This window comes from Ylistrum balloti, unplaced genomic scaffold (assembly GCF_031769215.1).
Source record: "Ylistrum balloti isolate Yb309-2 unplaced genomic scaffold, AGI_CSIRO_Ybal_v1 Utg370190, whole genome shotgun sequence".
NCBI classification, from domain to species: Eukaryota; Metazoa; Mollusca; class Bivalvia; order Pectinida; family Pectinidae; genus Ylistrum; species Ylistrum balloti.
In genome coordinates this window covers 753,918-781,683 of record NW_026782170.1, presented here as the reverse complement: position 1 = coordinate 781,683, position 27,766 = coordinate 753,918, and the positions used below count along the sequence as shown (strand labels likewise).

Sequence of the window (27,766 nt, the reverse complement as noted above, 5' to 3'; positions counted from 1 at the left end):
TCTAACTGCTGAAAAATTTATCATAATGGAACTTACTGATAATATAACATCAGTTGTTTGAAATATATAATAACTGATCAGCTGATAGGGTGTTCTTTCTGTTACATATACTGTGACCATTCAGTTCCGTGTGATCATAGGTTTGCCTTGATCTCAGTTATGCATGGTCTATTTAAGGACTGATCAAGAAAACAAGATGGCTGACAGGTGGCCATCTTGGTGTTTTACAAGTCATAAATCAGTGTTGCTATTTCTGGAGAAATGTTTGTTGGATCATACTAAAATTTCTTATGTAGGTTCACCTTGGTCCCTAGTTGTGCCCTTTTGATTTTTGGATGTGATCAAAAAAGCAAACAACTGCTGTTAGCTAACCATATTTTATTTTGATGACTAAAGTTTATTATTAAGTGGAATTTTCAATATTTTATATTTATTATATTTCATATTTTTAATGGATTACTTTGAAAGCTAATTGTGCATTTTCGGTAGAAATGATGAGCCAGTTTTTAAATATTTGAAACAAAAGTTATGGTGTTTAAAATGTTATTTTCAGTTGGGATTCAAAGAAACACACTGGCTTTGTTGGCTTGAAGAACCAGGGTGCCACTTGCTACATGAATTCTCTTCTTCAGACGCTATACTTCACAAATAAGCTACGAAAGGTACATTATGCTCATATAATTTATAAAGGCTGTTTTGCTGTCTTGGTATATCTTTTGAAAGGAATAAATATGTTCATGATAAATATATATCCAGGTGTTGGTTCACTACCATAAAGACTGGGAAAAAAATCCAACATAAAATCCCATAAAACTGATAACCTCTTTGGATACCATTTTTTATACTAAAACTTGATATATAGTTACTGCAACTAAGATCTCTGATTGGTCAAAAACTTTTCTTCAACTTTGTCCTAGTTGCCATTGTAAAATTGTATATAAAAATGTCTATGTGGAGAGTATTTGAGATTGTTAAAGCATTTATTATATGTTTAATCATTTCTGTTAACATAATTGAGGCCTTAGAATTTGTTATTGGGATCATGTATCATGTAAGTAAAGTGAAATATACTAAGGTGTATGCTATGTGATATCCATGTCTCAGAAAACCAGATATCAAATGAAGGTTGCACAACCTGTTAGAGGAATAAAAACAAAATGGAAGTAGTGGTTCTATTTTCTCAAGTTCATAAATTTCAAATAGAATGTGCTTACATTGAATAGGCAGTGTACCAGATGCCAACAGAAAGTGATGACTCAACAAAGAGTGTACCTCTGGCCTTGCAGAGAGTCTTCTATGAACTTCAATTTAGTGATAAACCAGTAGGCACAAAAAAACTTACAAAATCATTTGGGTAAGTCTCTCATCACACAGCTTCACAGTCAGGGATGAAATGATAATTAGATAAGGTTAAAGTGACTATTCATTTCTTTGTCATAGAAAATGTTACCTATTTGTGTGTGAAATCAATATTAATTAAAGAAATTTTATTTCATGACTGGTATTAATGTTATTATAACATCATAGTCCAATGTGGGCTCTTGATATCAAAAATTGAAGATCTATGTCCATGTATTCATGTATGATATATTCTATATATATGAAGTTGAAATGTAACAGAAAACAGACTTTAACATATTTTGTACAGTCTAAAAATGTATTAGGTATCATATTATATTCAAAGTGTAATGTTATTGATATTCCAGCTGGGAAACTTTTGATACTTTCATGCAACATGATGTTCAGGAGCTATGTAGAGTGGTAAGAATATTAATTTATCATCAACTTATACTCTTGATTAATTATAGACCTAGCAAAATATTCCGATACATTCTTGCTTGAATTGGTGTCTCATAGTCAACAACTTCTTAACCTGTTTATTTTATTATGGCCCACATTGACCTGGTTTTATAAATGGACTTTATAACTTTATGAGTTGAAAAAAAAATTCTTCTAGTCTGTACTGCTTAATAAACAGATATGTTTATCAACATCTCCAAAAAGATGTATCTGTTTATGCTCTCTTTGTTTTAAGTGCCTGTAAAATAAGTGGGGGGAGTATTGAGGTCATACAATGTTTGATGTTTTCCTCTATAATTGGTGTTGGATTTGATTTTACATTTACACTCATCTATTTTCAGTTGTTAGAAAATATGGAAAGCAAGATGAAAGGAACTGTAGTGGATCAAACCATACCAAGATTGTTTGAAGGCAAAATGCTTGTAAGTAATGAAGGCCAAATTATCTGTAGACTCATGCTGTTGCTTTCTGTAATTGTTGTTTGGCCTGCAACAGAAAGTTGCAGAAACAAGTTTCTTGTGTTACTATTACCACAGCAGTGTTTTCAACATTTCATTTTGAATTGAGCGTTTAAATCTGTTGTGCAAACTGCTTAACTTTAACCAAACTTGGTGTATTCATGTATTGTTACATCACATAGTTAACTCTTCAACACATCCTGTCTTTCAAATTTCAGAGTCCAAAAATACTGAAAATTAGGGATGTTTAGAAGCTGGATTTCAAGAATTTTGCATTTCATTTTTTTTTTTTTTTAGCTCATCTGGCCTTAAGGTCAGTCTAGTGTCAACTTTTCTATTTAAACAACTTCTCAATAACCAGCAGACAAAATATTGTGACATTTACATATAATCCAGGTCATAATTGCCACTGTTAATTTAGAGCTGAAGGTTAGAAGCTAACATTTGTTGTGGAAATTGGTTAGAATTGATTTCATGTGCTCACTTTGAATGCCAATGTTGCATGTGTTAAAGTATTTATGATGAGCATTGATTGGCTATTGATGAACATTGAATATCTTGTGAGCAATGCAGCCCCATTGGCCCTCTTTTTTTTAAATATGCATCAGTATTTAAACATGACAACATATTTATATGCATTATCAAAATTCAGTTGAAACTTTGGTAGGGCTGAGAGACTTAAATTTTATTGTACCATGCTAACAAAGCAGGACAGGCAAGACATATAATAATGCATAATTCTTAATGTTAATTCATAATGAACAGAAAAAAATGCAACCAAGCTTTAAATGTACCCAAAATTATTTATTTATTTCCAGTCATACATTCGATGCAAACATGTGAATTGCAATTCCCAGAAGATTGAGGCATTTTATGATATTCAGTTAAATCTTAAAGGAAAGAAGAATGGTAAGTTATCAATATGAACATGACCTCACCTCTTTGGAGAAGGGGAGATAACATAATGTTGTCACCCTGACCTTGGTGCTTGTTTTCAGTGTTTTAAGATTTTGGCAGACTGAAAGAATTTAGTGCATTGTTATTGTAAGTGGATACTAATATATGGTATTAAAGGCTCTTTTTACTATTGTTTCCAGTCTTATGGGATGGAAAATATGCTTTTTGTCATGTTTTAGGACTACACTTCTCTAATAGTATTCAAAGCACTAATCAATGAAATGCAGTGTGGACAGGTAGGTTTGCAAACATTGGGATATCAAGAGACAATAAACAAATGCCATACTATATCTTCTTCATCTGTGCTGTTCTAAAATAGCACTTGTTTTAATTATGCCCCACCATTTTATCAGAGGGCATGTAGTGTTACTGATGCCTGTCCCATCCCAGCCTAAATCAATTGCATCACTCCAGTCTCTTCACTTCCTATGGGATTTTGACTAAACTTTATACAAAGGTCATATACAGTATTACCTTGGATTGGTTATGTTTCTTGGTTTTAAGATGCTATTTATAGAAAATCATTAATTACTGTATTGTTTGGGGGAGGGGGCTCAATTTCTGTTCTGTTTTTTTCTAAATTCCTATTTCATGGAAACTTGATTTTGTTGATAAAGCTCCGTAAATCTCTGTATACTGATGTTAAAAATTCTTGGACATATGAATTAGGACTACACTAAAAATTAATGAAATCAAAACCTCTATGAAAATGAAAGATTTTATAGTATAAAATCACCTTTCTGTGATGACTTCCTTAAATGTTTTATATGGACTTTGATCTATATTTAAGGTCATTCATGAAAATAACTGATCAGTTTATTTTTCGATGGTCAAGGTCAACATTATTATTTATAGAAAATCATCAAATGTGCTTGTTTAAGTTTTCCCAACACAGATGGAAAATATCAATGAAGTCTTTTTAATTTTGTTTCAGTGATAGAATCCTTTGAAGACTATGTAAAAGTGGAGACACTAGATGGAGAAAATAAATATGATGCTGGAGAGTTTGGACTTCAAGTATAAATTACAATTTAATGTTTGCATTTAGTTTGAAATATATTTCTTGGGTTAAAAGCATTTCACTACATATTTTTCCACATGATTTCTAATCTTAAAACATTTCTTTTAAGTTGTGGCTGTACATGTGTTCGTTTTCATCCAATATTCTGCAAACTTGTTTTGAGTTTTATTGCACATGATTACATAAGTTTAACATATCTTTCTATGAATATTGTGAGGAAATTTATGCTAAATTGGTCATGCTAGTTGTTAATTGTGACTTTTATGAAATGTGTAATTGTTCAATGAAAAAAATGGAAAATTGTGAAAGTTTTAATATTACTATTATATATACTGACTACATGTTGATTTATGTTTTTGCCAGGAGTCTGAAAAAGGTGTGATATTTGTGAGTTTCCCTCCAGTCCTCCACTTACACTTACTGCGCTTCATGTATGATCCCATGGCTGATGCTTATGTCAAGATCAACGATAGGTACTTTCTTCAGAAATTAACATTTATTGTCGCCACAGTAACACTTTGAATGTACATAGCCATCTCGTACATCAATACACCTATGATGCAAGTTTATTTAGTGCTTGCTTGAGTCAAATTTTATGACTGATACACAGACGTACCTATATTTAACGTAGTGGATGGAGCTCATAATTACACTGAATCACTGGGAAATTGGACAGAACACTACACAATTGAGGTCAACATATGTACAAAAAAAATGATTTTATCCAAGCCCTTCATCCTGGTTTCTTGGCAAATAAAAACTTGTTGATAAAATCATCAGTTTACAGTCTCCTGAAACCAAACTTCTGATGAAAGCAAACAGGAGTCTGTTCTGCAGAAGTTTGAAACTTGTTGTGGGAGAATCACATTTGAAAACAGAAAGAAAGAGAACTCATCACAGTGATCATAGTCCCAGGAGGGGATGTGCTGTAGAGGTTCAGAAATATTCAAGTAACATGACTTAAACTATCAATCTTTGTTGTGGCTATTTTGGAATTAATAGTTTCAATGTTATTGATGGCAAACATCATGCTTCAGTTCTGCAATGAGGTATTGACGATGACTAACACTCTTTAGGACCCGCTATTTATGCCCAGTGACAGCATAGTAATGGACAATGTGACTTTCACTATCATAGATTTGGGGAAATGATTCTGAGATATATGTAAATCTTTTTCTGTCACCATATTCACCAGAACTTAATTTGGCAGAATTCTTATTCAAAATGATGTGAGATAGACTGAAGATGAATGCTCTATCATCAGTTTCAGATTTTCATTTGCCAAATATATCATCTCATTGTGAGTATGTTTAGAATGTAATAAGACAAAAATAGCATTTTATTGTTCTCTGTTTATTGTAAATATTATCAAAGGATAAGTGAACCAGAAGCGTTAAGTAAGTATGTCAAGCTCCACCCACCAGTCAGTGACAATGAATGTTTAGACAACCCCTTTAGGGTGTATGATCTAATACACTGGCAACATTACCAAGTGATATGGGTGTACAAGTGACTGTCAGCATTAAAGGTATTATTGTGGTGACTAACATAATGGACAAAGTTCAAGATGCTCTTTTTTTATTTTCCTTTTGTAATTAAGAGTCTTTTGTATTTAGGAGTCAAAAAATTATTATTTTGTTTAATTATTTTTATATCAATACTGATACAATTTTATTTTCTTTTATTTAGATTTGAATTTCCTGAACGGCTGGAACTGGACCAATTTCTACATGAGAAAGAGAAAACTCCTGCCACATACATTCTGCATGCTGTACTTGTACATAGTGGAGACAACCATGGTGGTCACTATGTTGTATATATTAACCCAAAATGTGATGAAAAAGTAAGTACTTTTTCATTTGTCATTGACTTACATTCTTCTACATGTTTATTTCAAAATTAAAATTTTCAGAAAACAACAGTCTGTGGATTTATTGTTTAATTCCTAGTAATGGAACATTGATCTAGATAAAAAATTTCTGATGTAAAAAGATATTGATGATATCATAAGTGTAAAATTTGATTTCAAAGCATTAAATGATGAGGTTTTCAGAATTCTTCAGAAGTGTACAGGGTATGTATTGGCAGTTTGAAATGAAATTGTAGTTTTGTGGATGATATAGACAAGGCTGTTATAGTAAATATCCCACACAAGGACTTAGGCTTTGTTTAGGGGAATCACCCATAAAATTTAAGATAATATGAATCCCCAGTCCATGATATTTACATATCAAATTTGATTCAAGAGCTTGTTCCCAATATCACAATTTGCAATGATGTTGTCAACTGACGTACTAATCAATAAAAAAAGATTTCATTAGTTGCAAGATGAACATTATGAGGGAGTTTTATGGTTATCATAATGATCCCATTGAGAAGAAGTAATCTATTTCCTTGTGTGATATGAAGTCGGAGGTGTTTATTACTTGTGATTTTGTTGATTACCTTGTTCTGATTTTGGAACATGACTATACTTACTTACTGAGTTTTACCAAGATTCTCATGGTAGGTGTTGCAGATGAAGCAAAAATGCTTACTTTTCCTGAAAACCTAGTCTTATTTACATTGTACTTTTTTAGGGGTTAACATATGTTTATTTAGCTCCTATTTTGCTGTAGTTTTATCAGGTTTTAGTTTGAATCAAGATTCTATTGACATGCCAGTATTTTCTTTCTTGTTTTAAAGGTAATAGACAGGAAACCAAACCGTTGATTGAAGCGAGTCCTGGTATCATGTAGATGTTCACTTGAAATAACCCTAAGAATTTGTCTCTTTTTTGTTGTAGTGGTGCAAATTTGATGATGATGTTGTGTCCAGGTGTACAAAGCAAGAGGCCATTGATAATAATTTTGGTGGACATGACGATGAGATTTCTGTGAAACACTGTACAAATGCATATATGTTGGTGTATATACGAGAGAGTTGTATAAGTAAGTTATAAAGAAATGTCTGAAGTATAGCCATTTTATGAGAGGTTCAGTTTTGAATATTCTCTGCAATCATTTACCAATGCTGTGACATCTACTTTGATATAGTATAGGATGAATGTATCCAAATTTCTTGTGTTTCATTTATGATATGATGTTTTGGTTGATACTAAAATTACACAATCAGGTATTGAGTTGTTGAGGCCAAAAAGTGTTTAACCCTTCATCTATAACTTAATCATAAAGCTCCAAAAGTGTCTCGTCACAGTCTGGTATACATCATCATTGATAAAATAACATCCAGATCTCAAATATAAGTTATCCTTTGAATGATGATTTGTCACATACCAGGTATTGAAATCATGTCGCATAACATACTCTAGAAATGTCTTGATTTTTACTTCATTTTTATGTCCTGAATTTTTTTTTGTTTTGTTTCACCTGCCAATTAGGCTAAAAGGTGTACATAATATTGTCTGTGATAAATATTTTTTAGAAGATATCTCTTGAACCCTGGACAAGATTTGGTTCATATTCACGCTATGGCATCATAACACCCAAAGGTCTACCGAAGGTTTTAGTGGTCATTGGTCAATATTTAAGGTCATAGGTTAGCCTTGACCACTTAGGAAGTAAAAAGCTTGTGTGCAAGATATTTTATGAACCCCTGAATAGATTTAGTTCAGATTCACACCATAGCATCACAACAGGGTTTACACATGATTCATTTTATAATTTCAGTCAATAATAATGAAAGTCAAAGGTCACTCCCACTGTTCATGGATCAATGAACCCAACAAAGCAAAAGAAATTGGCCACTATTAATCATTTTGCAAATAAGATCTTGTATAGAAATTTGTCAAAATAATGATACTTAAATGCATGGAAAAGAAAGCATTCATGTCTTATAGATATTATCCAGTTTCAGTTTATTCAAGAGCTATGACTGAGGTGGGTGGGAGGAGGTCGATACTAGGAGTTGTTTCTCATATCTTAGCTTTGTTTCGATGGAAGTAAATCAAATGAATGTAAGAGAAAATAATTGTTAAGTAAGAAATGTTTTCAATAAAAATATGATTGGTTATCTTTTATTCTTCCATGATTTCTGACAGATAAATATTCTGTTTAATATGCTGACTTGCACAAATATTTATTGGTTGTTACCTTTTGCCATTTCAGATGAGTCTTTACATGGTATGAGTGATTCTGATATTCCACAATGCTTAATTGATAGATTAGCAGAAGAAAGGTAAGAAGTCACACCTTTACCGTATGTTTGTATTACTCAGATCAAAATTGAGATTACATAGTCAATTAATTAAAAAACTTAATGTCTAGTAAATCTTTATTTGGTTTGTGAATAATATAAACAAATTATTGATGTTGACCTTATCTGAGGTTCACAGTTACAGATTCAGTCCCCTTAAAAGTCTGGATGTGAATACATTGTTTATATTGGACATCATGTGTTGATTAATTTCCAGACGTATGGAAGTGCAAAAGAGAAAAGAGAGAACAGAAGCACACTTGTATATGAATGTTCAGGTTGTGACAGAGGACCATTTCTATGGTCACCAAGGCAATGATCTCATGGATCTGGAGAAAGCCAACTTCAGGTGAGACTCGTATTCCTTTATATGGCCTGATTAGGTTGATTATTTTTTTGGTAAAAAGACGATACCTCAAACTCTTCAGGACTATAAGAATAATATGAGGGATACAAGGTCTGTGTATATGAGTAATGAGGAGTTGGTTCTGCTCTGCTGGGTATGTGAATGGCTAGAGTATCGGAGTGACATATTTGATACATTTCTCTTTCATCTTCAAGAAGACCAAGATTAGCTGCATTTATATTAGTTTCAACACTGTTTGATCTGAAAATGCATATATACTGTCATCTTGCATGACATCACCTTGACGTACAAAAGTGTTGCTGCAGAGAAGACTTCAGTACTTTCATATATCTGTTCTCTGCTATGTTGAATTTATGGAAAGACAAAACTGAATGATTTTGATAAAAGACAGATTATTGTCATGTTACACTGATAAAACCAATTTATTGATAAAATTTAATTTGCCTACTTATGAATATGAATGGATGGAAATAAAGCTAGAGCTAGATGCATTATATTTTGAGAAATGCATTCAAGCTTGTGTGAAAAAGTTATGATCAGGACCAAGTAATGAGTTCGACAAATAGAGGGTATTCTGTTATTTGTTTGTATTATGAAACTATTTATTAGGCATTGTTATATGGTTATACACCAGATCTAACTTGTCATTAGTCTAATGCAGATTTTTTTCCCCTTTTTGGTCTGTTTAACAGCAGGAAATTCAAAGTTAAGAAATCATCCACTCTTTTAGAATTCATGGAAATGCTTGCAGAAAACCTGGTAAGTCAGGGGGATAGGGGTATATAGAAATATTTTTCTGTGTTTATTCTCAAATACATTTGGCTATATACATTCATAGCTTTCAAATTTGCAAGTATGCCAACTTTTCATTGACGTAAACTGACTTCAGGCCTCTGATTCACCTTTAATAGTGACTATTCTTCTTCATCATATGGATTGGAACATTTTGACAAACTTATTATCATTAACGTTTTTTTCTAAGAATTATAGTTATTTATTTAATTATTCATATCTGTTCTACTTGACACAAGTTGTAAGTAGGGGAACAAGACAAAAGTTTGGAAAGTTTTATGTCAGGTGTGTTGTTATGAAAATCTTTAACCCTCTGATTAATATGTTTCAATAAATATTGTTTTCTTTTTCAATCTATCAGGAGTTCTGTTCAGGACATCATTTGATATTGTTATATTTTATGCAATTCATCAATATTCCTTTTTACTTTTAAACATTCATTTTTATTATGATATAACCATGTACATATAATAATAGTAGAACATTTTCCTCTACAGAAATATCCCGTGAACCAGCTGCGACCATGGCCATTTCAATGCAGGCAGAATCAAACCTACAGACCAACTCTGATTGATGTGGAGTCAAACCTTCAGAAAACAGTATGTGCAGATGCTTTAACTAATGGTCACTTGAAGATGTATGGATAGGAGACTGCATGATTCAATATATCAGATGCTCGTTGTATGATGTATGAAATGGTAGATTATTTATGGTTCATACTCACATTTTACAATGTTTTCAAACTCAAGGTCATAAATTTGACAATGTTATGAAAATTTGTGTTTTAGATACAAGATGTAGCTGACAATGAAACTCCTTGGACACTGTTTGTTGAAACACTAAACCCAGAGAGTGGACTTCAAGCTCTTCCCAGTTTTGATAAAGAAAGTGAGTGTACTAAACTCATGAAGTGGAGATGATACTATTAAATATTTAAATTATTTGTTGTTTAATGTAAAAATGGTTGATATACAATATTGATTAATCTTTTTGTTTTATGATTGAATTATTTTGCTTTTGATGATTTTATATAATGGATGAAGTTGAAACTTAGACAAATTCAAGGAACTGCAATGCATTGTCTGAAGATTTTCACTTATGTGTGTTTATATATTAAGCTAACATTTCACAAGTTTACTGTTTAACACTAGATTACTGATTTTGCAAGTCTACATAGAATTATAATCCCACCGATTGATTGTTTTCATGGGCTATGTTGGAAATAATCCTTTACTTATTTAATTTCATTACTTTTTAACATTGTTTCAGTGTTGCTGTGGAGTTTTTCAGTATTCACTGATGTTGATAATTACACCAGACAATTTTGGACTGGTATGATTGACTACTGTGCGAAATTGATGATTTTTCAATTTTTCGTTTTTCATTAACAGGTGATGTGCTTATCTTTCTGAAATTGTATGACCCCAGATCAAAGACAATATCCTATTGTGGTCATACCTATGTTCCGATCTCTGCCAAGACATGTAAGTCTTTTGATTTATCAAATTATTTGGGTTTATAACTTTTAACCAGTTAACTAGTTTTTTGACTCGAGGATCATGAACTTTCATGAACTTGTTAAAAAACATCATTAACTGAATTATCAGACATAGTTTTGGATCTCAGTATTCACATTGATAAGCCCTTTGAATCACCACTGATAAATTCTCCACGTTTATTTTCACAAATTGGAATTTGATTTCATTTCATAGATACTATTAAAGAGCATCTATGATGACATTTAGAGATTTTCTTTACTTCCTTGCTCTTTTCATACCTTTTATGAACACAAAGTTTTTAATGTGATGAGATGATGACTGAATGGCTTGTATTGCAGCTGAGCTGTTGCCAGATTTGTGTAGGAGAGCAGGTTTTCCAGTGGGCACACCCTTACTGTTATTTGAGGTAACTTAATTACATAAGTAATTTGAGATCTAGTGTTCCCTGTTCGTTCTCCTTTGTGTTTTGAACCATGGAGGCAGGGCAGGGGGTTATAGTATAATTCTATCTATGTATTCCTGAAGGAGGGTCATTGAAACATTTGAAAACCAAGAGGGGTGGTGGTGGTGGTGTTGTACCCTGGGTAATGGAAAAGGGAAACACTTGGTGAGCGGTAAAGTTATATTATTGCATTTGACATCACTAAAATTGTTACTTCCTGGTAGTAAAAATAACTCAATGAAATATTTAATCTTTTATTGTGTGTTAGGGCCTCTGTACAATGTTTGACATTTTAAGTCACTTGAGACCAGGCTATTGCAATTGTCTTTTGTCCGGCATCATGCATGGTGTGTTGCGCATCACACCTCGTAAACAATTTTTCAAAACTTTTTTTAATAACAAAATGACCCATCTGTACATAACATGTAACATCTGGCAATAATTTGATTAGGAAGTGAAACCAAACATGTTGGAAAAGCTAGAAGACTATGATCTGCCCATAGAGAAGATGTTGGATGAGCTGATGGATGGTGATATAATAGTATTCCAGAGAGATGAAGCAGACCTCCAACAATACCAACTCCCGTCCGCTAGGGACTACTTCAAGTAAGACAAAAAACTCATATTTACTGTCTTGTTAAAGGTCATTATGGGAGAATTCTAGGGCTAGAGATAAATGCTCATTAGAGAACGTATCTTTTTCTTTAAGTCACTTTCAATAATTGAGTAATTAAATCCCTGACAAACTTCATAAATTGATGAAAGGTTTTCTAACAAAATCATTTTGCTGAATTGAAGATTTGTTATTTTGTAGAGACCTGTATTATAGAGTAGATGTTACCTTCTGTGATAAAACTTTACCAAATGACGAAGGCTTCACGCTTGACCTGTCTATGAGGATGAACTACGACCAGATGGCCAATGCTGTAGCTCAATACCTTGGAACAGACCCTTACCTTCTACAGTTCTTCAAACCACAGAGGTCAGTAATAAAGTGTATTGATAAAGAAATTTTTATACATAGTGTGTACCAATGCAATACTACTTATTATGCCATAAGTCTGCAGTGATTCCTCCTAGCACATTATTTTGATCTTGATCATCATTTTTTCTAGTACTATCATTGATGTAATCTGTTTATCATTTCATCTATTTGGAGGTTTAAAAAACAGGTATTTGCATTTTGATTATTCCCTCTTCAGGCAAGAAGGTGAGGGCTCTCACACCCCATTTTGGGACTGTGGCCTGGGGCCCTTAGAATCGGGAAAAATAGCGGCGTTTTCCTTAGAATTGGGAAAACTTGGGGTCTAACCCGGGAAAAAAAGATACTATTTTGCATTGGGAATATTCGGCCCCAAATCTGGCAGGTCGAGAGCCCTGAAGGTACTTCTTCTGAAATTAGTAGTCAATTCCTCAATCCTCAACACCAGTTGAGGGACAGATGACTGGTATGGGGCCATAGTGCACTCCATATGATAAGACATTGTTCTACATATCTCGGTTGACTTGATGAGACATGATATTGTTGATTATTTCAGAATTGTCGAAAGAAGTATTAATATTTTTACTTGTTTACAGCTACAGAGAAGGTCCAGGAAATGCCATAAGATGTACATTTGAAGGGAACTTAAAAGACCTTCTTTTATACGCAAAACCAAGGCAGCCTCGGAAACTGTATTATCAACATGTAAGTGTTCATTGTGATTATCATTCTTTTAACATGTTTGTTGTAACCATCATTTCAATATTTTCAGTGGTCAGTGTTTTGGTTATGCTCTCAGTACATGTCTTTGCTTTGGTTGAACATGAATTTTTTATTGTGAAATCGAAAACTTCTGATTTCATAAGTACGTTGGACCATTGATAATCCGGACACTTCCTTTCCCAAATTGTCCTGATTACCGAGTTTAGTCAGCTGGTCATAATAATCAGAGTTAACTCCTTTGATTACATGGCAGTTAAGTCAGCTGTATTATACATATGATTGCTTGTTTTGTGGAAATAGTATTTACTGTGAATACAGTTCTTTATAAATGTCTCTCATAGTCCAATAATGTTCATTTTTCTAAATAATGGTTTATGAATTAAAATTTCTGAAGCGGATGTTAAAAATATGCATAGCTTACAGTGTATTTACATGTGTTTTATGTCAATGCAGATGCAAATTCCCTGATGAATAAGACCATTTGTTGTCATCAGGAACATGATTGACAGAAAGAAGGGCATAATTCAATACAAAGAAAATTCAAACATTGTAGACTTTTGCATTTTGATATTTTCTGTTACCAGCAGTTGTACTATTTTCCATAAGTAGAGTGCTTAATATGACGTTCTGTAGATTGTTTTCCTTTGGACTATATTTTGTGATAGTGTAGTTGAGGTCATGATTCAGCTTTTAGGGTAAAAAATTTCAATGTCTTTCATTTTCTATGGTACTTGTCAAGAGTGTTACTCTGGAAGTTTCAGATAATATTCAGCAAAATTTTACAGGAATCATTATCACAGATTCGAAGAAAAAAAAACAGTCTGTTTCTTGAATGCTATACTGGCAATGATATGGCAGCAGTTGCTATGACTACACAATGTCTAGCAGTATGCTGTACACCTCTGGTATGGTTGATTGAACACAACAAATTTTCTTGATGTGTAACCAAAAATTTCATGAATATGGGGGAAATATTACTTTGTTAAGTCCATTCTGTTTCCTAAAAGTATTTCCATAAAAACAATCCACATGGCAACTAATTTCCAGGTTATCAGTGATTAGATCATCAGTGGTGATCAGATTATGAATGGTTCACTGTAAATCAGAACATGATTTCTGATGTCAATGAATTTAATGTTTTCCTTGCAAAAATATTTGTTTTTCTTTATAGTAGACTGATCTTCTCTTTCACTTCTCTTTCTAGTTAAACATTAGGATTAACGAACTAGAGAACAAAAAGCAATTCAAATGTACCTGGGTGAATAGCAAAATGAAGGAAGAGGTAAGTTGATTAGATTTGTCATGAACTTGATATCATTGCTGATTGCTGAAATTAAGTATAGCAGTGTTATTATCAAAGTGAAATATAATGAGATGGATGTTGTATCACAGGTCATACTTCTTGAAAACATCTGTCCCAGTTATGATATAGATAAATACCTGTGACCATTTTCATACCCTACTGCATTGCTTTCTGTAGAAAATTGGTTTTCCTTCAATATATGTTTAAACATGGATTTGTCTTCTCATATTTGTAGAAAGAACTAGTCCTTTATCCAAACAAGAATGGCAATGTGGGAGATCTTCTTGAGGAAGCAAAGAAGCAAGCAGAACTATCTGACGATGGCTCTGGCAAACTTAGGTAAGTACTGCTAATGAAATTTTCTCATGAGTTAATGGCATTTGGATTACAAAAGAAATTTAGAGTTTGTATTTCATCATTGTAGACTACAAATTGATTTAAGGTGTAGTAAGCATACATATTCATTTGTAATAGTAGTTATTGGTGTGTTGTATGTGTGGTACTAACAGCTTCTTCTAAATTAGAATTTCACTAAAGCAAGTTCCTGTATATTGTTCATTGTAATTGTTATGTTGCAATTCACCATGGTAGTGTTTGGATATAATCTGATGATTACCTAAAAAAATCAGACCTCTAGGTGTTATCACTGACCTACATTTGATAAATATTGAGCTATATAGGGTAAATTCTGATTTACTTATATTTAATTATTCATTTCAGGCTATTAGAGGTGATCAGCTACAAAATCTACACAATACAGAGAGAGGAAGCCTTCTTGGATGCCCTCAATCCTGCCGGTGCCACGAAGAGCTATCGAATCGAAGAAATCCCAAAAGACGAGGTGCGGCTTGGAGATGATGAAACACTTATTCCAGTAGCACATTTCCATAAGGTAAATAAAGGTTGACTGTTCTTATACTGCATTGAATTCTAATTTGGACTGTTTCAAATGTTTGATTTCAAAGAAAAGAAACCTTTGATTATCAAATAAACAAATCAGAAGACTTTGTAGTGTTGTGCAACTTGCTCAGATCAATTAAGTTTAAATATTTCCACATAAATATATGCTAAGATTTCATTGTTGGTTGTGTATATAAGCATGTCAGGTACAGCTGAAGGGCAGAAGGTGCAGTTCTTTCAATACAAATGTCTGAATATGTAACAGTAAACCTCAATATTTCACATGTTTATTCTTCTGTTTCCTAAATAGAAGGGATTCTTTGTTATTTTCAGGGTGTACATTTTTTCAATTTACATGTAAATCCTCCTATTAAAATGTATTGGGGGGGGGGGGGGAAATGATGTGAAAATGCTAAATTTTCATTTGATTTAGTGAGCTTAAACCTGCATAGCAGTGGTAAAGTGAAATTTTTGAAAAATGGATTCAATTCCTTATTTTATTAAGATTTTAAGACTTTACACTTTATAGGAGAATTGATAATTTTTCATGATTTGAAAAAGAGGATATTTTCAGATACGAAAAATCAAAGAATGTGGCCCACTAACTGACGATTCACTCATTTGAAATTTGTGATTTACGATGACAGTTGATGCACATTTTAGTTGAAATCTTATCAAGACTGTGAGAGTTATACCATGGAGACCTTTAGAAAATTAACCTAGTAATAAAAATGTTATTTTTATTATCATTTTAGGAAGTCTTCTCAACATTCGGTGTGCCATTCTTACTAAAGATTAAACAGGTAACTATTCTGAGAGGTCAAATATAAAGAAAATTAATCTTTTGAATGGAAATACTTTTGAGAAATATTGAAAGGGAATTTTTGAATTGTCAAACTTTTGAATCAATAAATCAATATTTGTTAATTAATTCCAATGAGTGTATTAATGCATGCTAATGCTCAGTTTCTGGTCAATTAAACATACACTATTTCTCTGCCTTCCTTTTAGAATGATACCTCAATATGATTTGTAAAATTCTTTTATTACCAGGTGTCATTACAAGTCATTGGTAAATGAGAGTAGTAGTGAATAAATGTATCTGAGAATAGCATTGTTCTGTATGTGTTGATTTGTAGAATGAGCCCTTCTCAGCGGTGAAAGAAAGAATCCAAAACAAGATGGATGTTCCAGACAAAGAATTTGAAAAGGTAAAAATATGCTGGACATATTGTAAAATTAATTGCTAGACAGTGAAGATTACATTTTATTAAAAAAAGGTTTGACTTGCTTGAAAATGACATTTTCTTTCACAAATTAGTAATTAGGTTTCCTAGGTCTATAGTTGTGCCATTTTGATTTTGAGACTGAAAAGAGAAAAAAACTCAGATAGGTGAATATCTTGAATTTTTACTCTGAAACTTTGTTATCGCTTTTTCTTGAGAAATACTGGATGCATCATTCAAGAATTTCATAAGTTACCATCTTTGATTTGACAGTTGAAGATTATTGAGGTTATTTCTTAGAGGAATTCTCAAATGTCATATAATCAAGACTATTACTAGTAAAGGCGATTCCAGAATCAAATATGTCGGGGTAGATGAATTGTCTTTTTTCGGGTAGTTAGGACAACACTAAAATGCATTTTATGTGTTAATGCTGTTTTGTCTTCTGTTTTTAAACATCAATATTAAGCATGTTTATGCATGCAGATATAGGAAATATTTTGCAATCTTTTTCAGACAGGAAAAATATACTGACATTTTTTATATCAATTTTTTTGAATGACAATTTTTTTGTGCAGAGAAGCATCATGTGAAAGGAAACAGAATGAAATAAAATTTTGTAGGGAGTCATGTGATAATGGAGAAGGAAATTCTGTGGGAGTTGCTTGATGTAACAAATTAAATTGTGTAGATTATAAGATTTGACAATCCCCCCCCCCCCTCCAACACATTTAATTCTGGAACAGCCCTGATAGGAATGGAGAATAGAATGGGAAATGTTCAACTTTTAAAGACCAAATGAAGATCAAATAATAGTGGGTGCTAAGATTCTCCGGGATCTTATGGTATAATCTAATGTACATGTAATTGATTCACCAGTAATAGGAAAGTTGATATAACACTTATGTAGGTAGTAGCATATGAAAAACAGAATACAAAGAATGAGATAAAAATTGTTAGCCTGTTCCAAATTGCTGTGAATTCATTTTTTCAGTACAAGTTTGCAGTGGTGGTAATGGGAAGAGTGGAGTACATATCAGATGACGACCAGGATATGAGAGTAGATCTGACGGTGTTCAAACCTCACGCTATACAGGGTAGGGTTATTTTTTATGCTTACTTATTTGAGGGCCATATGGAGAATTTTCTCAATATATCTCCTAGAGTATCTGTTCCTGGAACAAATACTGATTGTATTTCAGATCCTATATGATTTTCTAGATTACATTATATCTTATGTACTTTAGAATGAATTATCTATTATGTCAGTCTGCTTCGAAGTGACTTGCATGAATTTTCTTATCTCAGTGTAAATCCAATGTTTTTATGATATAAATCCAGTCCATTGATACTAATTAATCAACTCTTTACATTAAGGATTGAGAAAAGATACCGATTGCCCTTTATAGAAAAATTATGTTGGAATTACCTGGCACAGTTTAGGATTTTCTTCTGAGCTCTAAGCTTGGGTTTGACATTCAACTTTAAGTGTGTGAAGTTAACATTTTTACTGCTAGTCCAATAACTGTACCATGATATATATTTCTCAGCACTGTTGAGCTTTAAACAGTCCCGTCATTTGTACAGTCCATAGCTGACCTTAACTGTGGCTAAGTCATCAAATCTTCAACTTCATACATTATCCCTGTCAAATAAGTCTGCTTAAGTCTACTTAGTAATCATATTTACCCCTTGGTATATGGCTTCGTCAAGGGTATTCATCTTAGGCAACTACCAGATGATGGGCTATTCCAATCCTCCTATGTCTGATGTCAGTTGTTCATCCATCCTTAAACAATTCTTGTTATCACTTTTGCTTGAGAAGTACTGAATGGATATTTCTTGACTTCATCTGTAGATTTCCCTTGGTCTCGAGTTGTGTTTGTTTTATTTTAGGACTGATAAAAACCAAGAAATAAAATGTCTGACATGCAACCCATTTTGGATTTTGACAATGAAAGTTTGTTATTGTTATTTCATGAGAAGCATTGGATAGTTTTTTCTCATATTTTATATATAGGTTTACCTTGGTCCCTCATGGTGCCCTTCTGATTTTCCAACTGACTCGTATAACAAAATGATTGGCAGGTGGCCATCATGTGTTTTGATTATGAAAGTTTGTTATCACTTTTTCTTGAGAAATACTAGATAGATTTGTATGAACTTTCTTATGAAGGGTACTCTTGGTCCCTAAATGTGCCCTTCTGATCTTGGGACTGATCAGAAGATTAAAATCGCTGATGGGTGGTCATCTTTGATTTGGAATTTAAAGATAATTATCACAATTTCTTGTAATTAAAAGAAAAAACAAATGAAAGAATATGAAAGAAAGAAAGGAAAAGAATAAACTTTTAGAATAACATTTAAAGGTCAAAAAGTGGTGGGTGCCAAGATCCCGCTTGGATCTCTTGTTGTGGTTGAATGCACATCATGGTTACACTCATTCTCCATGTTCAGAAATCTACTTCATAGTCATTCTTGGTGTTACTGAGGAGTCAATTAATGTTGGTTCACAAAGGTTAAAATGAAGCAACCTTTAAGTGATCCTTTTAATACTTTGAATTGTCTTATTATTACAACAGAAAGTATAAAATGTTTAAGATAAGATGCAATATTTTATTTCGTCATCAGATTACTGAATATGGAAATACTGACAAAAGGTGAAATACATAGTGTTGTTTACTTTGTATGATCTGTCTTTATAGGTGCAAACATGCAAGCTAGACCATGGCTTGGATTAGACCATGTCAACAAAACACCAAAGAGATCTAGGTATGCCTATTTGGAGAAAGCCATCAAGATCCATAACTAGATGTCAATGTTTGGATTTCTGGTCATTTTCATCATTTTTCCACTGCTATCTATGGACTTTCAGCAAAGTTGAAGAATGCAGACAGTAGATAGTAGCTTAAAAGCAAATGTATTGTTAGCCCAGACAAAAGCTTGTGTGGTGTGCTGGTCAGCCACAGAGAGGTAGGCCCTAGTATTATCCAGGGTAATATTGCAGAGAGGAGACTACAGCAGGTCCCAGGGATGAGTTGGCAGAGTGGGCTCCAGGATAATCTTTGGGATGAGTAGGGAGAGCAGACTTGTCCAAGGGAAAAGAAAGGAGAACAAATTCCAGGATTGCCCATTAAACGAATTGGGAGAATGGGCTCCAGGATTGTCCTAGGGAAGAGAAAGGAGAACCAGTTCCAGGATTGTCCAGGGGATGAATGGGAAGAGCAGGCTTCAGTGTTGTCTAAGGGACAAAGGACGAGCTATATTACTGTATCCTGTCTCACAACTTACTAAACTAAGGAATAAACACTGCAGTCCTGGCCTTGCCTGGTGTGAGACAAGTGAAAGGTTTAGATGACATATATATAAAGCAGGGTACCTATACTTGGGTGTCCTAAATACCTACTGATTCCTACAGAATGGATCTCCAACTCTTCAAACTTGTGCATAGAGTCGCATATTGACTTGTGTGATGTAATGAAATACTGATATTCTGTATACATGGGTAGTATCTTTGTTGACAAAATGATATTTAAGAATAAGCAAATTCATTCCATTTTAAAATGAATTAATCTTATACTCATCCTTGTAGCACATGTAAATTCCCACCACTACATGTGTATCCTTCTCTGAAACACTATACTGTACCGTTTACTGATGAGTTCAGTGCACTCAAATTTTGATGATGTGTCAGACTTCTTAAATATTGTGATCAAGGCCATCAGAATATGCAAATCAAACCAAACTTGATACAGTTTACCTGTTATGTAGATGTTGACAATTTAGGTTTAGTTTGCTTCTGCTTTTGGTGACATCATCAACAAAACTTTGAAATATCATGGTAAAGATTGCAAAAGATTGATGTGTGCAATACTATGTCACAGAATGAATTAAACCTCTCTCCTATTTAGTATGTGTTCCATTGTGATGCTACTGTTTCGTGGTAAAATGTGCTATTCAAATGTTTAAACCATTAACATAGACCAGTCCAGGTGTTCAGGTTTCATCATCTGCCTATCTGACCCAACAAACAAATACTGAGTTCAAAAATTCTAACAAATAGCTTCCACGAAGATACATTACAGATTACACAAAGACATTGAAATAGCTGGTTGAAATCTTATTTTATTGAAAGCGAAAGATTTTTTTCAGTATAACTACCTGTTAGTTACATCTCAGCTTATAACAGTAATTATTGGTTGTTAAAAAAAAACTTCAATTAAACGGTAATTTTCATAGGATTTTTTTTTAGGGAAGTCCAGAACACAAATTCCAAAATATTGGTGAGTCGCAATACCAAGAGACCTAGTGGGTTTTCAAAATTTGAGTGAGTCCAACAGGAAAAGCATGAGTCAAAAACTCCATTATCTGAGTCCCAAAAATCACTGATTTAATGTTTGGAAATAACTTACCTTTGATTTTAATTATTACTCTCTTGTGTACATTTTCTACAAAAAAAGACTATTTAGATTATAGATAAGCACAATATATTGTGATATTTTGCAATATCACCATGTATCTCAATATATTGCAATATGAAAACTATTTGCAATACCCACCCTTAATACAGTCCAAAGAAATAGAAAAATACTTCCAATGAGTTGGTCATATAGAGCCATGGCCAGTCTACATAGAGTGCATTGGTGGAAACATTGTCAGGACTATCAAAGTCTGGACAGGCACCTTTTGGGGTTTTTAGAAAACAAGTGAATAGTCTGAAATATGATGTTATAAGCAAGTAAATAATTCCTTGATGTTAAAATTGAATTAATATTGGCCTTTTTCAGTATTTTGTGCAAAATGTGCCATATCCAGATCGATCAAACTCTGGAGAATTGAACAGTGAACTTTTTCTTGTGCTTCCCCCCCCCCCCCCCCCCCCCAACCACTGTCCAAAAGTTTTTAAAAAAAATCTTTTTAGAAATCAGGATTTTTATTTTCCAACTGTGAACTGGATGCAATATTGCTGATGTATTTAACTTTGAAGCCAACATATCAAGTAAGTATTACAGTTGGGAGCTTTCACATGAAAAGTCTTTTGTAAATATTTGGTTGTGAATTAGACAGTTGAATGGTGTAGCTATGACTGCCTTATTTTGTTATCACAATAGATCTGATTTTTTGGGGGGCATTAATGATAAAATTCTTCTATCACTTCAAAAATATAAAATAAGAAATGAATATCAAGGAATTTCTGAAGTTCTACTTAGCTAATATGGCCCAGAGTGCATACATGGATCTGTTGTATGATATGAAAGCATGTGTAGATGTTTTGAAAGAATTTTGTAATTTTGATTTTGGCTCAGTCAATCAACTTCCAGGCCTCAATTTCTGAAGTAGACTTGGGTGATCTTGGCCCTTTTTCATTATAAGTAAATTCTGCTGCTTTCTCTTTAAATATATTTGACAAATGATTCACCAAATGATACAAAGTACTTCTGCAACTGATAAAAATTTGTTTTCAGTGAAAAGTGCTTGACCTGATGAATTGAGATATGTATAAACATGATCTTTAAGGAAGCCAAGTGATCATCAGTGCAGCACACAGTTGACAAATTTATATAGATTTTTAGCTTGTGAGTGATTCTGTGTATATGGCAGCAAGTGACCATTAGAAATTCTGTAGAAAGAAGATGAAAACAACAACTACCAGGTATTCTTGTTTTCAGGTACAGGATGATGAGAGAGTTGATCTTTTATGGTGTAGGTCCATGATAGTGTTAAACAGTTAAAATGTATTTTACTTACACTTGTAATTTAATGACTACAGGTCTATGTGGGGTTCCATTTAATTTCATTTGAACTGTTTGATTGATATGACCTGCTAATGTTGTGCTAATAACTTTCAGAGATACATTAATTCAGTGAAAATTAATCACTGTGAATCTGTTTTTCATAGTTTTGAATTGAGATGGGGTAAAATGCAAAGATTCATAGCTACAAACTGGTCTGATTTGATGAAAGTATGAATCATTAGCAAGTTTGTTGTATAGGCAAATAATTTTTTTTTTTTTTTATCTCTGCAGTTGCTCACTTTTACTTGCTGGCATAACATTGATGTGTTTGTAAAAGCAAGGGTAAGTGACTGGTCAGTTAATTAAGAGAAAACAGTTATTCAAATATTATTAGACAGCTACACAGATTGAAGAACAAGTTTGTTTTGCTTCATTCTGTATTAACTGGCATGTGATATTGGTTAGCTAGTTGATATCTTACATAATAGAAAACAGACATGTTTTTGGCTGCCAAATATGTGTTGCTATCTGAATAGGTTTGGATGGTGCAGTGATAACACTGTTTTTCACCTAGTTGGCTGGGGTTTTTTATTTAGGGAGGTTCATCTTTTGACAGTTAACCAGCAAAATCCCAGAAAACCTTGCATCACCATTACCGTATATAGAAATTTGGAGATAGTTTAAAAGTTCAAAATTAAAAAAAAAAAGATTCAAATTAGTTAAAAAGTTAATTAAATAGTTACTAATTTTCTAATTTAAAAAAAAAATATTTTGAATTAATTTTCTAATTTTGAAAAAGTATTGTTTGAAATTATTCACAACTGTAATGCAAGTAGCAATTAAAAATGAACAGTTAACAAACTTAACAATTATTTCATTTCTGTTACAAATATTTGGGCTGACCTTGGGTCTAGGGATGGCTGTACATAAAGCTGTTTTCAGTTTCATCTTTACCCAAATTTTGGAGCTCTGGAAATTAATCATAATGTTGTAGTATGTTTAGCCCATGGGTATCAAGATATATACCTGTTAAGGAGGTGATGTTCCTATCCTCGTAGATAATTCAAACCTTTCATGGTATCCTGTTATGTTGACTTGTCATGATGAAGTACTTCATGATTTTACTGTAGTATCTAGCTATGTAACATTTTAATTTATGGTTTTATGTTGGCGTGTAAAGATATTTTTGAAAACTTGATGTCAACTTCTAAGATTCGCTTGTTTCCTTGTACAATGATCTACAAAATTTCAACACTTTATTTAAGAGTCAATTGATTCATTGTGTTCATAATGAGAAAATTTGATTTTATTAAGATACCACTTCAGTTAAATGATTACATGATGGACATTATTAGACTGATTTACAATGAGTAAAAAGAATGGCACTGCAGAAAAAAACGCTACCTTTTATCTAAGCTGCGAGGGTTAAGAGCTCCCCAAAAGGACATGGAAAAGTATGGGGTCACTTGTCTGACCATGTGAGCTTTCTGTGAGTACTCCAGTTTTTGCTGACATTAAAACAGCCTGCACATTACCATCTGGGCCTACAAGAGTAATTATTTTAAACTAATAGACTATTTTTTCTTAAATATTGTAAAATGAAGGAAGTTTAGTTTTTAAAAATAAGAGAGATTAAATTAAAAGCAAATTTAGAATGTATCAAAATGTACATAAAGGTGCCGATTATGTTGACTTGTTTATAGGACATTTTTAATTTGCTATGTTGTCAAGACAAGGTGTTTATGTGATAATCCATACATTATGTCATGGTGCACTTTATAATTATTGTGTCTACAACATGTGATACATGATATTAATTGACGTTCAATTGTCTCGATATTCAGTCAGTAACTAAATGCCACCGTACATTCGAGAGAAAAAAATCCAACATGAACTTGTATGTTTAATTACTCTGCATGTTTAATTCCATTGATGGAAATTGTATATATATATTGGCAATTATTTTAAAATCTTCAAGTTAAAGATAATAATCCCAATTGTTTATTGTTTAGATAAAAGGTGTTGTCCCCTCGTTTTCCACCTTTAATCACTATTGTTATAAAGTGCTGTCTATGCATGTGATAAGCTAGTCCTTGTTAAGGGTATGTCTGGTGGGCAAACATTACTCAAACAGTAGTTGAATACTACTTTTATACCATTACTGTGCAGGTAGTTAATGCTTACCTCTTTGTATTTCTTAATTATTACTTGGAATAAAACAATTGCAGGGAAAATTTATTAGAATTATGATTAGCTAAAGAAGCCTCCCATCAGCTGCTGTTTATTTGAGTACCAAAAATTTAATCTTGTTTATTTATCCCCACTGGTACATGACCACAATACCAGTCAGGATTTATGTACCAGTATATGCTGTGATCAGTTTCTGTAGACTGCCAGTGTATCACTAACAGTTTCTATATAATTTATACGATTTTGTGTAGCATACATCAGTTTTGATATTAGAATTTTGTACATTTCAATCTGTATGCATGGTTCAGTGTGCATTACAATTGGTATACATCAGTGCTGGTAAGAGTACATTTCAATCTGTATGTATGTTTCTGTATATTGTATACTTTATTCCATACATCAGCTTGGATAACTTGTGTACATATTCACACAATGCAATAAAAGCCTGTCACAGTATGAAGCAGTTGTCAATATGATCAAAATCAAATAAATAGATTTTGAAATGTGCTGATCATTTTGTATTATTACATGTGAATTAGTTTTAATTTCTTTCTTTTCTGTACGTTTATAAACGGATATTGACTGGCATTTCTCTCCATTTTACATGTTGTCACGACAGTGCATGGATCTTCATGTTCTTTAACTGTACAGTCAACAATGGCTGCTAGATATGTTCAATCATCAATAATAAAAGTAAAACATGTACAATCAAGTGTTGTCTGTTTAATGACAATATGTGTTTAAAGGATTGGAAACATTGGGCTGATGATGTCTTGTACCCAGAAGTTTCTTACTAATGGTGATTGGTATTAAACCTTGAGACACACAATCAAGGTCGAGCCCTTATACATATCCTGACTGGACATTGTGTCATGTGCTTATACAGCTTTGAATTGTGTAATATCATTTCCACGGCAGACTTTGATGAGGTCACACTCCCAAGATGTACTCTCAAATTCACAGCATTAATAGAAAAGGAGTTCTATTGCACAAGCAATAGACAATTTAATTGTGACTGTTTGATGACAACTCCTTCATCAAATTACCAACATAAAGTGTATGAGCACTGACAAATGGAGTGTACAGGATGGTATTTAATCTATTAAACTTTTTCTGCAGTACTATAGTCCTATACACACCAAGGTATGAAATAGCTTTGACATACCCAGGTAATAGTAAAAAGATTATAGAAAAAAACATACTCAAAAAGTTGTGTTGACCCTGTAACATCTTGTTCACTATACATTCTACTGACATTACTTGAAGAAGACTAAAAGAAATGTTCTGAGAAGAAAAGAATGATGTATTGCAACTGGATATTATTTTGACATCAAATTAATATCTTTCATATGATGTGCTCAGATTTGTTTATTACATCTCAGGCTAGTCGCAAGGTCACTGCTTCAGTCAAAGATGGAATCATTGTAATACTTTTTTGGTAATCAGCCTTTGTAGCCGTAACATATAATGGTTTGATCTCATTTTCATTGTCTGCCTTCTGAGAGACATTTCCAGGAAGTATACTTTATGATTATGGGCATATTAATGTATTATCCCAGTGTGACATTGCATTGTGTACCCGTGATAAGAAACATACAATCTGATCCACCTCACTATTCAGACTAATTCGCTATTAAGACCACTTTTGTCCAGTCCCCAAAGTGGTCTTAATAGCGAGGTTTCACTGTAATAGGAAATGTTGAGTTTTGCAATGGCTCTAGTGCTTTTCATCTTTGAAGAGCATTTAAGTCAACTTATGGTTTCACTATCATGGCAGTAATAATTCCATCAGATTACCAAACATCAGATGAAGATCCAGGTTGCATGGTTTGTTGCACCATACCCACAACAGTTTGTGTTTCTCAGGAAGCTGAGGAACAAACCAGTCTGTGATGTCATGGTTGTGTTCTGATGCAAGACAATTTACCTTAATGACCTGGATGGCATGTGATTAGCCTCCCATATGTTGTTCAGTGAGTTAGCTACCAGCTACTATATGCTGACCCAGCCTCAAAATTGGCCCTGATTGTTTACAGGGCAATAAACACAACAAACAAACAACCACTATATCTGAAGAGTTGAAAGGTAACAAATATTCAGGTGGTTGGTAATGAAATTAAATTTAAAATTCTTTTTGGTAAGTTGGAAATGATGGGGATTAATATAACTTCACAAAATGTCAGCCCATTTGTAATAGAACACATATACCATATGTTCTCACCGTACCAAATAAGAGTTTGTTATATTAAAACCTGAATGAAGCAAGGTCAACATTGAGGTAGTGCAAAGCATCACCCCACAATATACCATCGACCCTAAACTGTTTTAAATGTCTTCATTTAAACTTGCTGAATCAGAGATTCAATATTTCAGTTATCCTGCAAATTATGAATTCATGAATAATGGTCATGCATAGTATGACATTTTTCTTGATTTGTGCAGAAAACTTTTTTTTTTTTAAGAGTAAAATGACATTTGACATCTGAAAATAAATAGGATTTCTTCCCTAAAAAGGGACCATGGTAAGATAATAGGTCTGTAAATTTTCGGTTATACTTCAGGAGATGGATTAATATGATGTCATCTATTTATTAAATGAATTTTATATTACTTTGCCAGGAACTAGAAAGATTCAATTTGAAAAATCAAGCATTTACATTCACATATTGAAATGCACGGGTATGCCATGTTTTATTATCTTTTATAACATTTTGACATGCTTTTCATAAAACTGATTTGGTGGTATGATCAAAAGTGACCATGATCTTTGACGTTGACTTTGAATATCAGTAGGTTTCATCAGAAGAAGAAAGAGAACGTGTATCTTTGATTATCGGCCATGGCACAGCTTTCTACTTATCACACTGAAATGCTCCACTTGAACAAGTAGATGGACAATGCTTGATCACAGCATAAGATTACTTGGGCTTCTGGGTTGGCAAGTCAAAACTTTAAACTTAAATGATGACAGATTTCTTGTGCTTATGGTAGCCTAGGTCCATGATATTCAACAGGGGCTTCAAATACATTGCCATGGTCACTGGGAGGATTTTACGAGATATTTGACCCATGTGGCCCTAGAAGTATGTCAAGGTCTTTCATTTGATTATCTCGGTTAGCTTTTAAAGGTCTTCTGTCGAGACAGATGGAGATCTTGGGTAATCTTGCAAAGCTTTT

The 27,766-nt window shown here is 33.0% G+C and overlaps 1 protein-coding gene across 1 annotated transcript in view; it reads left to right on the top strand.

The window, feature by feature from the left end:
• LOC132551245 (ubiquitin carboxyl-terminal hydrolase 7-like) overlaps nucleotides 1-20,574 on the top strand; it is a 28,955-nt gene extending 8,381 nt beyond the window's left edge. Inside the window, exons 8-33 of the mRNA XM_060215358.1 lie at nucleotides 554-662; nucleotides 1,224-1,354; nucleotides 1,707-1,761; nucleotides 2,142-2,222; nucleotides 3,077-3,167; nucleotides 4,150-4,232; nucleotides 4,600-4,709; nucleotides 5,926-6,079; nucleotides 7,022-7,166; nucleotides 8,343-8,412; nucleotides 8,648-8,779; nucleotides 9,490-9,556; nucleotides 10,087-10,188; nucleotides 10,378-10,477; nucleotides 10,981-11,073; nucleotides 11,427-11,494; nucleotides 11,982-12,136; nucleotides 12,345-12,512; nucleotides 13,109-13,217; nucleotides 14,440-14,517; nucleotides 14,774-14,877; nucleotides 15,259-15,430; nucleotides 16,194-16,241; nucleotides 16,578-16,649; nucleotides 17,659-17,761; nucleotides 19,370-20,574. Coding sequence (XP_060071341.1) covers nucleotides 554-662; nucleotides 1,224-1,354; nucleotides 1,707-1,761; nucleotides 2,142-2,222; nucleotides 3,077-3,167; nucleotides 4,150-4,232; nucleotides 4,600-4,709; nucleotides 5,926-6,079; nucleotides 7,022-7,166; nucleotides 8,343-8,412; nucleotides 8,648-8,779; nucleotides 9,490-9,556; nucleotides 10,087-10,188; nucleotides 10,378-10,477; nucleotides 10,981-11,073; nucleotides 11,427-11,494; nucleotides 11,982-12,136; nucleotides 12,345-12,512; nucleotides 13,109-13,217; nucleotides 14,440-14,517; nucleotides 14,774-14,877; nucleotides 15,259-15,430; nucleotides 16,194-16,241; nucleotides 16,578-16,649; nucleotides 17,659-17,761; nucleotides 19,370-19,476 — 2,707 coding nt within the window. The 3' untranslated portion in view covers nucleotides 19,477-20,574. The remainder of the gene's footprint in view (nucleotides 1-553; nucleotides 663-1,223; nucleotides 1,355-1,706; nucleotides 1,762-2,141; nucleotides 2,223-3,076; nucleotides 3,168-4,149; nucleotides 4,233-4,599; nucleotides 4,710-5,925; nucleotides 6,080-7,021; nucleotides 7,167-8,342; nucleotides 8,413-8,647; nucleotides 8,780-9,489; nucleotides 9,557-10,086; nucleotides 10,189-10,377; nucleotides 10,478-10,980; nucleotides 11,074-11,426; nucleotides 11,495-11,981; nucleotides 12,137-12,344; nucleotides 12,513-13,108; nucleotides 13,218-14,439; nucleotides 14,518-14,773; nucleotides 14,878-15,258; nucleotides 15,431-16,193; nucleotides 16,242-16,577; nucleotides 16,650-17,658; nucleotides 17,762-19,369) is intronic.
• Nucleotides 20,575-27,766: the final 7,192 nt, after the last annotated feature.